This window comes from Abramis brama (genome assembly GCF_963993115.1).
Source record: "Abramis brama genome assembly, chromosome: 14".
Classification (NCBI taxonomy): Eukaryota; Metazoa; Chordata; class Actinopteri; order Cypriniformes; family Leuciscidae; genus Abramis; species Abramis brama.
Window position 1 is genome coordinate 10,828,899 of NC_139976.1, and position 13,077 is coordinate 10,841,975.

General features: G+C 37.8%; 1 protein-coding gene across 2 annotated transcripts in view; it reads right to left on the bottom strand.

Moving 5' to 3' along the window:
• ankfn1a (ankyrin repeat and fibronectin type III domain containing 1a) overlaps positions 1-13,077 on the bottom strand; it is an 83,809-nt gene that overhangs the window by 23,277 nt on the left and 47,455 nt on the right. For both annotated transcript variants that reach the window (XM_084135542.1, XM_084135541.1), the window contains 5 exons: positions 6,426-6,620; positions 5,004-5,117; positions 4,400-4,497; positions 3,090-3,180; positions 2,392-2,499 (listed from right to left, as the gene is read on the bottom strand). In XM_084135542.1, coding sequence (XP_083991668.1) covers positions 2,392-2,499; positions 3,090-3,180; positions 4,400-4,497; positions 5,004-5,117; positions 6,426-6,620 — 606 coding nt within the window. The remainder of the gene's footprint in view (positions 1-2,391; positions 2,500-3,089; positions 3,181-4,399; positions 4,498-5,003; positions 5,118-6,425; positions 6,621-13,077) is intronic.

Sequence of the window (13,077 nt, forward strand, 5' to 3'; positions counted from 1 at the left end):
TAAAATAGCATATGAATAACATGCGCAACGCGCCACTGACTTTAAACTATTTTTTCCTGGTTAGTAGCGCAATTGTTTTCTAAACCTGCAAAATAGCATGAAGGAACGTTTGCGCTGGAACACGCCTCCTTTTTTGCGCTGAACCGCCCAGGGAGCGCAAGTTCATTCCCTAGTTTAGCGACGTGCTTCTGTGGAGGGAAAAGCGCGCTTTGCGCGGGTGCAAAATAGGAATGATACATGCGTCGGTGTACAAAGTCAATTGCGCTGGGTGCAAGATAGGGCCCTCAATATTCAAAGTGCAAACGGAGATCAAAACAGAGACCAGAGCTAAGAGGTGGTTATAACTTCACAGCCCAGCCTAAGATAGGTTTGATATTGGGAGACAGGCTATCGTATGTAGCCTAATTTGACCGCATTGTTCAAGCCTTCAGTTTCAGATGCTCCTCTGATATGGTGCTGATTTGGTGCTCAAGTAAGTCATCAGGGAGCTTGTGTGTTACTTTAGCTTTTGAAATCACGATCACGCATACTTTGTGTATAGGAAGCAATGGTGCTGAGCACGCATTCTACAAGATAAGACATTTATCAGACGCTTAGAATCTGTTGCAAAATGATCATGGTCCTGTCAGTCATTATCTCGCCTCAGTCTTATCACAAGATCCCTGCCGCACTGTGTGCGACTCTGCAGCTCGTGTTGGATGCAGAGCAGACGATTACAATAGCTTACAATTGAAGCTATCAATTGAAGCTATCACTATCCAACTGAATTCATTTTGGAGATGTTAATTATTAATTAATATTAAATTGTGGGTTGTATGCAAGGCCATAAGTCATGTAAGCAGGATGTTAATTTATGAAAAGTACCAAGGCGAAGGCGACTCACTACTGCATTTATATTGTTCTGAAAGCAGGTAGGAGTTAAAACACAATTAAGCCTTTGGAAGCTCTGTAACAAAACTGAATTAGCTTGTGCTGTTACACAGTCTGAGCTCACACCAAAGCTATAGAGAACAAATTGTTTTATGACATTAGGAAGTCTATGACTACAAAAAGATTTCCAAAACACTAAAAGTTCCCAGAGACACAGCTGGCAGCCTTATTCATAAGTTTAACATTTGTTGTACCAGAAAACCTTTGAGGGTGTTGAAGAAAAAGCACAATAGCATTAAAGGGAATAAAATGTTTGATCAGAGCAACTGAGAAAACCCTCTATTTACTGTCAAAGATTTGCAAGATGACGTGATGAAAGGAGGAAAAAACATTTAAATGCAAAGCATAAGAAGAACATCTTGCCGAATGCCACTCTTGACCAAGAAGAACAAAAAAGCAAACTTGAATATGCTAAAATTCATTTGGATAGACCTGTGGAGTCCTGGAAGAATGATGTGATGTGACCAAACTTTTTGGACCCATGGATCAGCGGTATGTCTGGTGCAAGAAAGGTAAAGCTTATGAGCAGAAGAACACCATCTTCATGGTCAAACGTGGAGGTGGTCCATTCTTGTTATGGTGGTGGTTTCATTTGAATAGACCTGTGGAGTTCTGGAAAAATGTTTTATGGACTGATGTGACCAAACTGGAACTTTTTGGACCCATGGATCAGCAGTATGTCTGGTGCAAAAAAAAGATAAAGCTTAAGAGCAGAAGAACACCATCTTCATGGTCAAATATGGAGGTGGTCCAGACTAGTTATGGGGGTGCTTTGATGTTGCAGGACGTGGAAATCATGACTGAATGAAGGACATTATGAAGTATCAAGCTATTTTGGCAAACACTGTGATGCCTTCATTGCAGAGACTGAAGCTTGATGATCAATGAACTTTCCTGCAGGACAGCTATCCCAAAGTATACATCCAAATCTACTTAAGCTTGGCTAAGGGTCCAGTTGTTGAATGTTCTTCAGTGGTCTGTCTTCAGATTTAAATCTCATTGAAAATATTTGGTGGAATTTGAAGAAAGCAGTGGTAATGTAAAAAAAACAAAGATTATCAGTGATCTGGAAGCTTTTTCAAGAGAAGAAGGGGCCAAGATTGCAGCAGAGAGGTGACAGAAGCTTCTAAGCACTTACAGGTAGCATTTATTGAAAGTTATAAAGAATAAAAGAATCTGCACAAAATGTGACTTTTGGGGGTCGAATAATTTTGTATCCGAAATCCTTGTGGGAATTTTTTTTTTTTGGTCCCCATGAGGAAAACAGCTTATAAATCATTCTAAGTGTTTTTTTGTTTGAAAATCTAAAAATGCAGAACGTTTCAGTGATGGGAATGTTTAGGGGTAGGGTTAGTGGATAGGATATACAGTTTGTACAGTATTAAAATCCTTATGTCTATGGAATGTCCCCATAAAACATAAAAACCCAACGTGTTTGTGGGTGTTTGTGTGTGTGTGTACCTCCACAGCAGTAGTGCTGGTGTGTGGCTCGAACCTGCTGTAACAGTCTCTCCATAGCCTCGATGTGACCTCTCCTCCTGCTCTCTCTCCCATCGCAATCCTTCCAGTCTAACATTGAGAGATATCACACAAAACTCAGCATTTCACATTGTGTTTCAGCATTGTGACATGCTCTAGAAATTAAACAATAAAAAGCTTATATGATAATGCTAGTCTACAGAAGTCCTGTGTATTTAGAACTAAATTGGACTAAAATCATCCACAACTACGACACATTACCGAGAGAGGGTGCATTGTATTAAAGAGGTTATTAAAAAAAGAAGCTGTTCAAAATAGAAAGGACAGACTGAAAAAGATTTGTTACTGATGTAAAACTAGTGACCCCTGATGACAAAGATGTTTTTTCTTTGCAGCGCTCATTTGAAAGAGGAAACTCAAGGCCAGATTCAGAGAGTATCAAAGGCAGAAGGATAAGTGGAAATCGTGATGGTTAAATAATAGCACAGTCCTTCCTCCAAGGATGTTGGCTATATGCACTCAATACAATTTTCTCTCCTTTTAACGACATGATATGTGAATTAAAAGCAATGCTATCAATATTGTTTGGAGCAGTAGTATTATAATTTGTTTTGTTTGGTTGTTTGTAAATTATAATTGTTTGTGCTGATTGGCAACTGTGGCTGCTTTGCAGAACTTACTGGAAGGAACAGCAGAGGGAGGTTGAGAGAGTTGTGCCGGACCCCAGCCCTTCATATTGCAGGCGGACACTTGAACATAGTACTGTCTACCCTGTAACAAACAAGAAAAACATATTAAAAATCAAGTGTTCCCCAGGACAGGTTTTACTACACAATATCAATAAGCTGTACTACCAATGGAGTTCTGTGGACATAACTCATAATTCACAGCAGACATGTTCACAAGTCTCGGATGCATAGTCATAGTCAAAGTTTAAAGTTGTGTCACAAATGACGTACTACACACTGCATAGAGTATGAATTTAAGAAGCAGTTTGTCATCCAGCATCAAAGTCTAATAGTCCCTCGCCTTCCATTACATAAGGAAAGCTCATTGACTGCTTTAAGTGTCCCACATTCTATGTAAGTGAAATTTCATTATGAAAACACTATTTACTATTTATACTATAACACTATTTATACTATAAAATGGCACAGAATAGTACAATTTAAGACCATAAAAAGTTATGTCTGGAGCGGATATTTGTTTTTAATGACACTACGTTTGATTAAACCATCAAAATATGAGAAAAATGTTTTATATTTGTAAAATATTTTAAATATGAGGGAAGAACAAAACGCTAAACTTGCTTAAGGTATTTATTGACAAAATGACTTGGCAAAAAAGGCTAACTACAGCTAAAGCTTTTATTTTAGCATTCAAAAAAAGTGCATAGAAATACAAAAAGCTCACAGGAAAAAGCATACACTGACTACAACACATAATCAGTTATTTATATTTCTCTCTTGTTTTTGCTTGTGCATAATTACTTTGTATGACAGCCTAGTAAAAAAATTATGTCCGCACAATTTAGCATATTTTATTGCTTTAATAAAACAACTGACTCCAAGCACAACTACGCAATTTGCTTACAAAATCTTAAAAGGGTGAAGATGTCAATTTTCCTTGGCTGGATATCACTTTTGGCCACTACAATGTATATACTTTATTGTGTGTTTTTTTTAATAATAATTGTTAAATGTATCTAAAAGAAAGTATAAATGAGGCTTACATACAAATATATAAAAAATATTAAAAGATCATTTCTAATTTATCCTTAATACTTTTAAAACATGTATATAGTATAATAAATAGTGTATTCATTATTTACTAAAACAAACAAAAAAATATTTAGGCAAGTTTTCTTTTGTTAAGTGCATGATAGACTAGAAATTGTGATATTCTGAGAAAACATTTTCTCCTTGTAGCCTTGAACGTGAATCAAAGTGACTATCTCTGGTTCACAGGCTGCACAGTGATTTCAGCTTACCGTGGTGAGACCGGTAATTGTGAATTTTAGGGACTGCAGATTCTCAAGGATCAGCTCTCCGGCTAATAAAGAGAAGTCCTTCAGACAGCTCCATTCAACTGCAATGCACGTCATCACACATTATACAGAATTAAAAAGCAGAGAACATCAATAAATGACTGCAATATAAAGAAACCAAATAGGACCATGATGATGTTACAGAAAAACTAAATATGACTTGATCACCTGTTTTATCATCTATTGAAAATTATTGTGTTATTGCTTATAAAAATAATAAAAACATCCCTTCTCAACCATTTTATACAGTTTATTAACAAGTATATACTGTAATGTGAGGTGTTAAATGATGACTGTGAACAAACCCTGATGTGTTTTTAAAACACTGTACTAATTACTGTAACCAACTAATTAATTTTATTAAATTTATTTAATTTAACTAATTATTTGGTCTGGGAAATTTGTAATTGTGGTGTATTTTGTGTTGTTCCTATGGATAATAACAAAATGTAATAAATACATTTAAAAATAAATAAATAAATAAAACACCTTTCTCAAGGTGTATGTGTATGTAATACAGACAAATGCACATTAAGTCTGCACTGACCTTTGTATTTGGTCACCACAGCTGAGTTCATGCTGGCAGGTTCCTGAAAGCTAACAGTGAGAGATGTGCTGCCAGTCACACTCAGACGCACCGTCAACGGAGCCTCCGGTGGCCCTGAAAGAGCCAGGTCAAAGGTCACATGACATCTTGCTTGCAAATAATAGATCAGTGGTCTCAGACTCAGTTCCTGGAGGGCAACTGTCCTGCAGAGCTTACCTCCAACCAGCTCCAACTCACCTGCCTGGAAGCTTTTAGTAATCCTGAAGACATTGATTAGCTGGATAGGGTGTTTAATTAGGGTTTGAGCAAACTCTGCAGGGCAGTGGGGCTGAGTTTGAAACCATTGTAATAGACCCTTTGTACTGTACATTAAAGGGGGGGGGGGGGGGGGGGGGGGGGGGTTCATACATCGCTACACCTTTTTTGCATGAAAAATTGTGTCGAAATATAATGTGACCTCACATTCACTCAGTATTTTTGTCTTGTTTTCCACTACAGATATCTAAACATTCATAAATCAAGATATATTTACTTAAGAAGCAAAATGGCATTAGATATTAAGTATTGTTTTCTGTAAAAAATTTTGCCTACAATAAAGTAAGTTTATGCTTATCACAAGAAAAAGTATCTGCTAATGGGCTAAGAAAAACTTGTTTTCAAGAAAATTAATTTTGACCTAATATCGTAATTTTGTTTCTCAATTAAATTCATCTTAATCTTTATTAGAATGTCTAGATATTTGTACTGGATAACAAGACACTCAAGGTCTTGGGTTGTATATATTGTATATATTCAGGGTTTACACAAATTTAAAAAACCTACAGACATGATTCTATAGCTGTCATTTGGCTGACCACTGTCCTTTTTACTTCCATTTGCAGGTTTTATGTGCCTCAATATCCTTGTTAGCACCTTCATTTTGTACTTGTAACTCAAAGCACAGCACAGCTAATGTGCCCTTGTGTTTCCTGAAATCCTTTTCATAGATACCTGTGAGAGTCTCTCTGCAATCTATAAGAGCGTCTGCGGCAAAACATCGCTGATTTATCACGGCTGCCTTCACTTGAGGTTGTTTACAAAGAGAAGCCAACAAAACTCGCCTGATATAACAAGTAATCAATATGACAGGAGAGTGAGAGGGACACTATTGTGCGTGTTTGCAGCTCAAGAGTCATTTCAGGACAATCAACCTGAGATTAATATCAGTGGACCAAATAATCATAGCGCCTTGTTTGCAGAGTCTTATCATTCTAATAAAGTGAACAGGTTGGGCCGATATGGGAATCGATGACCTTTCAGTTGAGATGCTGATAGATTAGACAGGACCGTTTGAAAATAAAAGGCCAGTTCAATGAGTATTTCATTGTAGCATATCATATGAATGACCTTTTTTTTAAATGTTAGGCACTGGAAGAAACTTACGTGCATGCTCGAATCCTGTGCGCATGCGCTTGTAGAGTTTGCATCTCCACTCCCAAGCTTTGAGCTGTTTTTCCTTGTCAGATGTCTCCAGGCTGAGACTCTCTCTCATCACCTGGGTGGACAGTTCGCTGGCTCTCCTTTGGGCTTCCTGCACCAGCGCTGTGAGATGGGCATCTCTGCTTTCCAAACTGACAACTGAAACACAACACAGAGAGGTCTGTTAATGAGACTTCATTTATTCAGATCAGTGTGATTTTTTTTTTTTTAGCTAGTGGATAACCTTGCATTTCAGTTTAAAGTTGAGGTGTAAAGTCACAATGTCTTATTTCAAACTGGTTTCGTGTAGAAAATAAAAAGGCTCTAGGTTATGAAATGAAAATGAATGACACATTCAAGAAATTTTTCATAAGTAAAAATATTCTTCAAAAAAGAGTTGCCTTGAACCAAACCCAACAGTTCAGAGACGAATCACAACCTTACAAACTTCAATTGGAAGCAAACATTTTGAAAAAAGTTACTAGATTATGTACTTACATTCATTTTTAAAGCCTTTATTCAATGAACATTTATTACTTTTATCAATGCTGAAAGCAGTTGTGTATGGAAGTAAAATAATGACAAATGTTTTTGAAACAAAAAAGCTTGTTGAATTGCACTAATTGAAAAAATAAGCATTGCATTAACCGTGCTTGCATTTTAATGCGTTGTATTTTTAGGGCTTGCATTTGTATGGGCTGAAATTCAACATGGTTGAATATTTAATAGGGGTGTAACAATATATCGTGTCACAATATATCGCAATACAAAAATGCAACAATATGTATCGTGAATAGTGACAATATGTATCGTGAATAGTTCACCCAAAATAAAAATTACTATGTGAGAAAAAATTAAAGTTTTCAGAGTTTTAGTGTCAGTAGTACTACATTAAAATATTATATATAATGTTGAATATAATGTATAATAATGCAATAGGGGAATATCTGTGTAAAAAATTGGCCTACATTATTTTAAATGTATCTAGTCAGTGACAGAGAAACATATTCGTCTAAAATAACTCTGTATTTTCAGCTTCAGAATCATGAATATTTTTATTCTGGTGTCTCTATTGTCCTGTGCTTTGGGTTTCCAGCACCAAGTCCAAGAATATTCATTTATACACACAATGTTAACCTTTTATCATATGTCTTGGAGTATCGCAATAATATCATATCGTGAGTTCAGTATTGTTATATGTATCGAATCGTGACATGAGGGTATCGTTACACCCCTAATATTTAAGCTGTGAATATTTCATTTCAAAACATTTCACACATATTTTCATTATTAAAAATTCAGTAATTAATATTCACCTCTCAGATTTCACTTCCAAAATGTTCATTCTGTTTAAAATACAACCTATAATATTCGACAGGAAATTTTCAGTCCATTTTATTTTGCCTTACAAATTCGCTTACACAAATTCAGTGGTTCAAATTCAACAGCAAATTCGACATTTGACATCTGGGAACGGCAGGAATAGCAGTAGATTACCGATTAATAATCTCCATAGCTGTTAGTCGACCTCACCAGCAGGAAGTGCAAACGGCTGTTGACGAAGACCAGAGCAACAGGTGAGAGAGTCATTCATTCATAAAAACGGATTTACAGAAATGGAGCAAGCGGTCAGTATGTGTGATGTTTATCAGTGCCAATAGTAGCTATATATGGAAAAGCTGATAAAGACATAAAAGCTGTGTTTACATTTAAGTCTTCACAGTTAGTTTAGCACATGTAAGCAGCTTATTCCCCGATGCTGACGTACAGATCAAACGTTAAATCTGAGGTAGTAGACATATTTCTCTCGGTTGTTTAGTTTCCTTAACTTTATATCGCGGAGCTGTGCTTCAGAACTGGGGGTTCCCTTAATACGTCATTCTCAAGGATTCCCCTGCCATCAGGATGTAAAGTAGCTTAATGGACTAATAGCCTACAGTGATATAAAAGACCAAACTCGCACCTTATTGGGGATGTAGGCTATACTATATGCTACAGGCAAGCAGACTCAGAATATGAACGTAACGCACAAAGTTTTACGCTAAGCGTTTCCCAGTGAAATACTGGCAGGCTTGACATTGAACGTTTGATATTTGCAAGTTAATTAAGGGACCATCTCTAAAGTTACATACGACATTGGTATACAGGTTTCTAACTTCAATAGCATTTGAAGAGAATGACTTCGAGTCATAAAACCAACTGTTAAGTGTTCATGTAGGTGTCAGGCATAATGCACACCTTTTAGATTGTTGATATTTAACAAAATAAACAGTCAAATCATGTGTAATTATTGCTATTTTTGACTACCGCATGAGCTCATATTTATTTTAATATTTGATTTAATATTTTAGAATTTGCTGTCGAATTTGAACCACTGAATTTGTGGAAGCAAATTTGTAAGGCGAAATAAAATGGACTGAAAATTTCCTGTCGAATATTATAGGTTGTATTTTAAACAGAATGAACATTTTGGAAGTGAAATCTGAAAGGTGAATATGGATTACTGAATTTTTAAAAATGAAAATGTGTGTGAATTTGAATTGAAATATTCACAGCTTAAATATTCAACCATGTTGAATTTCAGCCCATAAAAAAAATGCAAGCCCTAAAAGTACAATGCATTAAAATGCAAGCACGGTTAATGCAATGCATTTTTTTTTTTTTTTCAATTAGTGCAATTCAACAAGTTTTTTTGTTTAAAAAACATTTGTCATTATTTTACTTCCATAGTTGTGCTCAAACATTTTTTGTGGAAACTGTGATACATTTTTATCAGAATTCTTAGATGAAAAGAAAGTTCAAAGAACAGCATTTCTTTGAAAGATAAATATTTTGTTACATTTTTGAAGGCTAGTGTATCATCTTTCAACAACCTCTGAATTTATGGTAGCTTTGTCTTGAAGGGTTTATATTTTATTGCTAAGAAATCTATGGAGACACTGAATGGGATTTTTAATTCAAGAAATGTAATACTGCTCTCTATAACTGAAAAAAAAAAAAACCAAGATCAAGCACATACAGTATGACTACATCAGTTATTATTACACTATTACAGTGCGCAACTGCCTACTTTTGTAGGCCTCACATACATTCATCTTCAAAACTGTTTACGATCTAAACTGCACTGTGAAAAAGGACAGCAGTAACAGACTGATCAAATGTATCTCAAACTTACATAAACCAAAAATAAAAGTCATGATTGAAATGACAGGAAGCCCATTACACTACCATTAAATCTCCAAGCTCACACTGCTTGTGTCAGCATAGCGGCAGATGAAGTCAGCCGTGTGTGGTGGAGGGGAGAGGTGTGGATGTATGTACTCGACGGTCGTCTGGAACACACAGGACTGTGTTTGGCCGTATAGATTTGTCATGGTAAAATGAATACTGCCTGACCAGTCCTACTCGTAGGCCGTGAATACAGCTGCATTTTCTTTCAGAGCCTTAGTCATAGACCATGACAGCAAAATAAACAAATAAATACATGGCTGAAGAAACCCTCTTTCACTGGCCCAGCCCGAGCCTCTGGAGACGGGAGCTCTCCGGGGGAGATGATAAAGTGTGTGTTGTCAACTCGGAAAAAAGGGGGCCTAACCTAGCCGCTCTTACACGGGGGTCCACGGCGCAGTGGAAAAGGTAGCCATATTAGCAGTCTTGAGGTGCAATTTCCTGCGCTCTGAAGATTGACATCTGGCTACTATGTGTGGTTAATTGAACAGACTATAAATTAATGGGCGAGTCGGCCGATATTGCGCTGTCACACACAGTTGGCATTGTCGGGGCTCTGGGACGGCCCTAAATTTAGGCATTACGGGCCCCAGCCCTGCCCATAAACATGCTTTAACTTAAGCCTTCGTTCGGACCTCCAAACTGTCAGGCGTCTGGCTGATTGATTTACTTGGCACTTCTGGCCTGACATAAATATAATGCCTAAAGCCCAGGAGGGGAAAATACGGCAATGTTTATTTTCTGTTTGTTTACAAGGATTGGATTGTGCCACGATGAAATGTTTTGAAATTTAACTGCAGCCTGGGTACAATAAATCACTTAGTATAATTGCCCCCCGTTACATGCATCATTGGAAAAGTTAAACTATTAAATGACAAACCTTGTTAAGATTTTTCTGAGGGATGCCGTGTGCTGTCTACCCCACCCCGGCCCCGCTCCGACTGCAGTACAGTGCTCCCTGTTTGGTCTCGGTGCAATCATGAAAAAGCCGAATGTTGTCTGAGTGCTCTGGACTGGAGGGACTTTTTTTCTTCATGGTGTTCAAGGTAAGAAACACCTGTTCTACTGTTGCCAAAGACTCAGGGACTGAATATGCTATTGATTAATCCAAGGGCAATGGGTGCAGATATTGCATTAAAACCTGATAACCACACTCAGCTTGTCCCAAAAAATAGTTTGGTATGCTTAAAAAAATGCAAATTGCCTGAATGACGTCAATGATCATTTCGTTATACAGTATGTGACACTCCACAATGTTATTTCCAAAATATTACACAACGAACATAATATTTTAACTCATTAGTGGTTACGACCGATGTCATTAGATGTTTAAAGCAGAATTATGAGTGCTTATGGCAGCTTTCATGGAAAAGTTTATTCTAGTATTTGTACCTAAAGGCGATTATTACTTGAGCCCCTAAAGCAAAGTGTCAAACACTCACACTGGCTGTCTGTTTATCGTCAGCTTCATTCTAAACAGCTTGTCCAATTACAGAGCATCTGCTTTTGGTTGCCACAGCTAAACAGAAGGGAGTGACGCAAGAAAAACCTTTTGATGGTGAAGTAACCACATAGAACGCACTTTTATTCCTTAGGGATGAAGATGTGATGATAAGCAAAGCACATATAAGTAACTCAAGTCAAAAGTAGCAGCAAAATGTCAATAGCAACCATAGTTTCAGCCAAAATACCACAATTACAGTTACTGCTACAACTGTAAAATCAATATGTGAAATAAATGTTTCTGTGAAATGGTGTTAAAAAAAAAAAAAAAAGTTCAACATAAACATTTTGTCACATAAATACTAAACCAAAAATATATGTAAGGAATAAGTGATGACGGGCCGTTAAATTATTAGAAAATAATAATTCAACAAAGTCAATTATTCCGCTTATACTACGGTTATCACAACTCAAGAGAGAGAGAGAGAGAGATTAAGCATGTGTGAATTACCTGAGTTAGTGTGCGTCTCTCAACAGTGTTCGACAGTAGCTTCTCTACTAATAGCAAAACTAAGTTTATCTGCTTCAAGAACAAAGCCATTATTACCAGTGAGAAATATCATGTAGCTATTAAGTTGCTAAACTATTTTTCTGATTAAATGGTCAGAGCAGCGCTGACAACACAGCGCTGAGAGAGAGAGAGAGAGAGAGAGAGAGAGAGAGAGAGAGAGAGAGAGAGAGAGAGAGAGAGAGAGAGAGATTTCCGCATACAACAAATCGTAATTTTGTGGCAAAAAACATGGAAATAATTTGTTGTTTTTATCCTATTGTTGACTATTTATTTGCTTGGTCAGTGTCTTAGTGGGTTTTGATTCTTTTGCTGTTGTAGGCTTTAAGGACCTTTGAAATAACTGAAATCATTTGGCGAAGTGATATGGACATGTAATGCGGTCAAGACCTGCCTGGAAGTACTTTAGCTGTCCATTTCCCTGAAAATAATTGTACACCTTAGAACGTTCATCAACCAATCAGATTCAAGCATTCAACAGCCCTGTAGTATAAAATGATATTGACTGAATTGTACATTATTAATGTTACGTAACGTGGTATATGGAAACTCTCACGATGAGGAATAGTTCCAGGAGACTGACTTTAAACAAAAATTCCCAGGAAACAGGATAAACGCAGGAGAAAACCACACTACTACAAACGAGAAAGGACAGAGACTAAGGGCTTATAAGCTTGGACCAAAAGAAGTGAACTAATGAGTTTTAACTGGACAACAGGTGAATTGAATAAGGCTAACAAGGAAACAAACTAGAAACTAGGTCAAAGGACAAGACAAAAACAAAGCATACTCATTACAGTACGCCCCCTCTTGAAAAGGCGTGTCCTCGCGCCATACAACACAGTCCAACTGAGGAGGGAGGGCAGGGGCTCTGGAGGAGGGTGAAGAACTGAAGAAAAACAAAAAGAGTCCAGGATAAACAACTTAGTCCAAGGAGGAGTGGATGGTGTGAGGAGCCATGGGGAAGCCAGGAGCAGGATGAGCCAGATGTTTAGCCAGGGACCAGCCAAGACGAGTCGAAGGCAGGAGGAGCCATGGTGGAGATGACTTGATGGAATGCATCCTGGGGATGGCTGACGGAGATGCAGCCACCGATGGAGACCCAGGTGAAGACGATAAGCCGAAGAGCCCACACAAAGCCGGTTGCACTGGAGGTGGAAACGCGGCGACGAGCGCCCAAGGTACAACCGGTGAACCAGAGGACAGAGGCAGAGCCAGGGGGAAGGCGCAGCCAGATGGAGCAGAAGGTGCAGCCAGGGCAATGTCTGACCAAGGCGTGGCCGGAGGGACAAGGGAGCCTGGTGGAGCCGCATGGCCGATGGTTTCCGGTGGAGCCAAGAGAGGGAAGGGCTGAGGTTGAGCCAATGTGTCGACAGG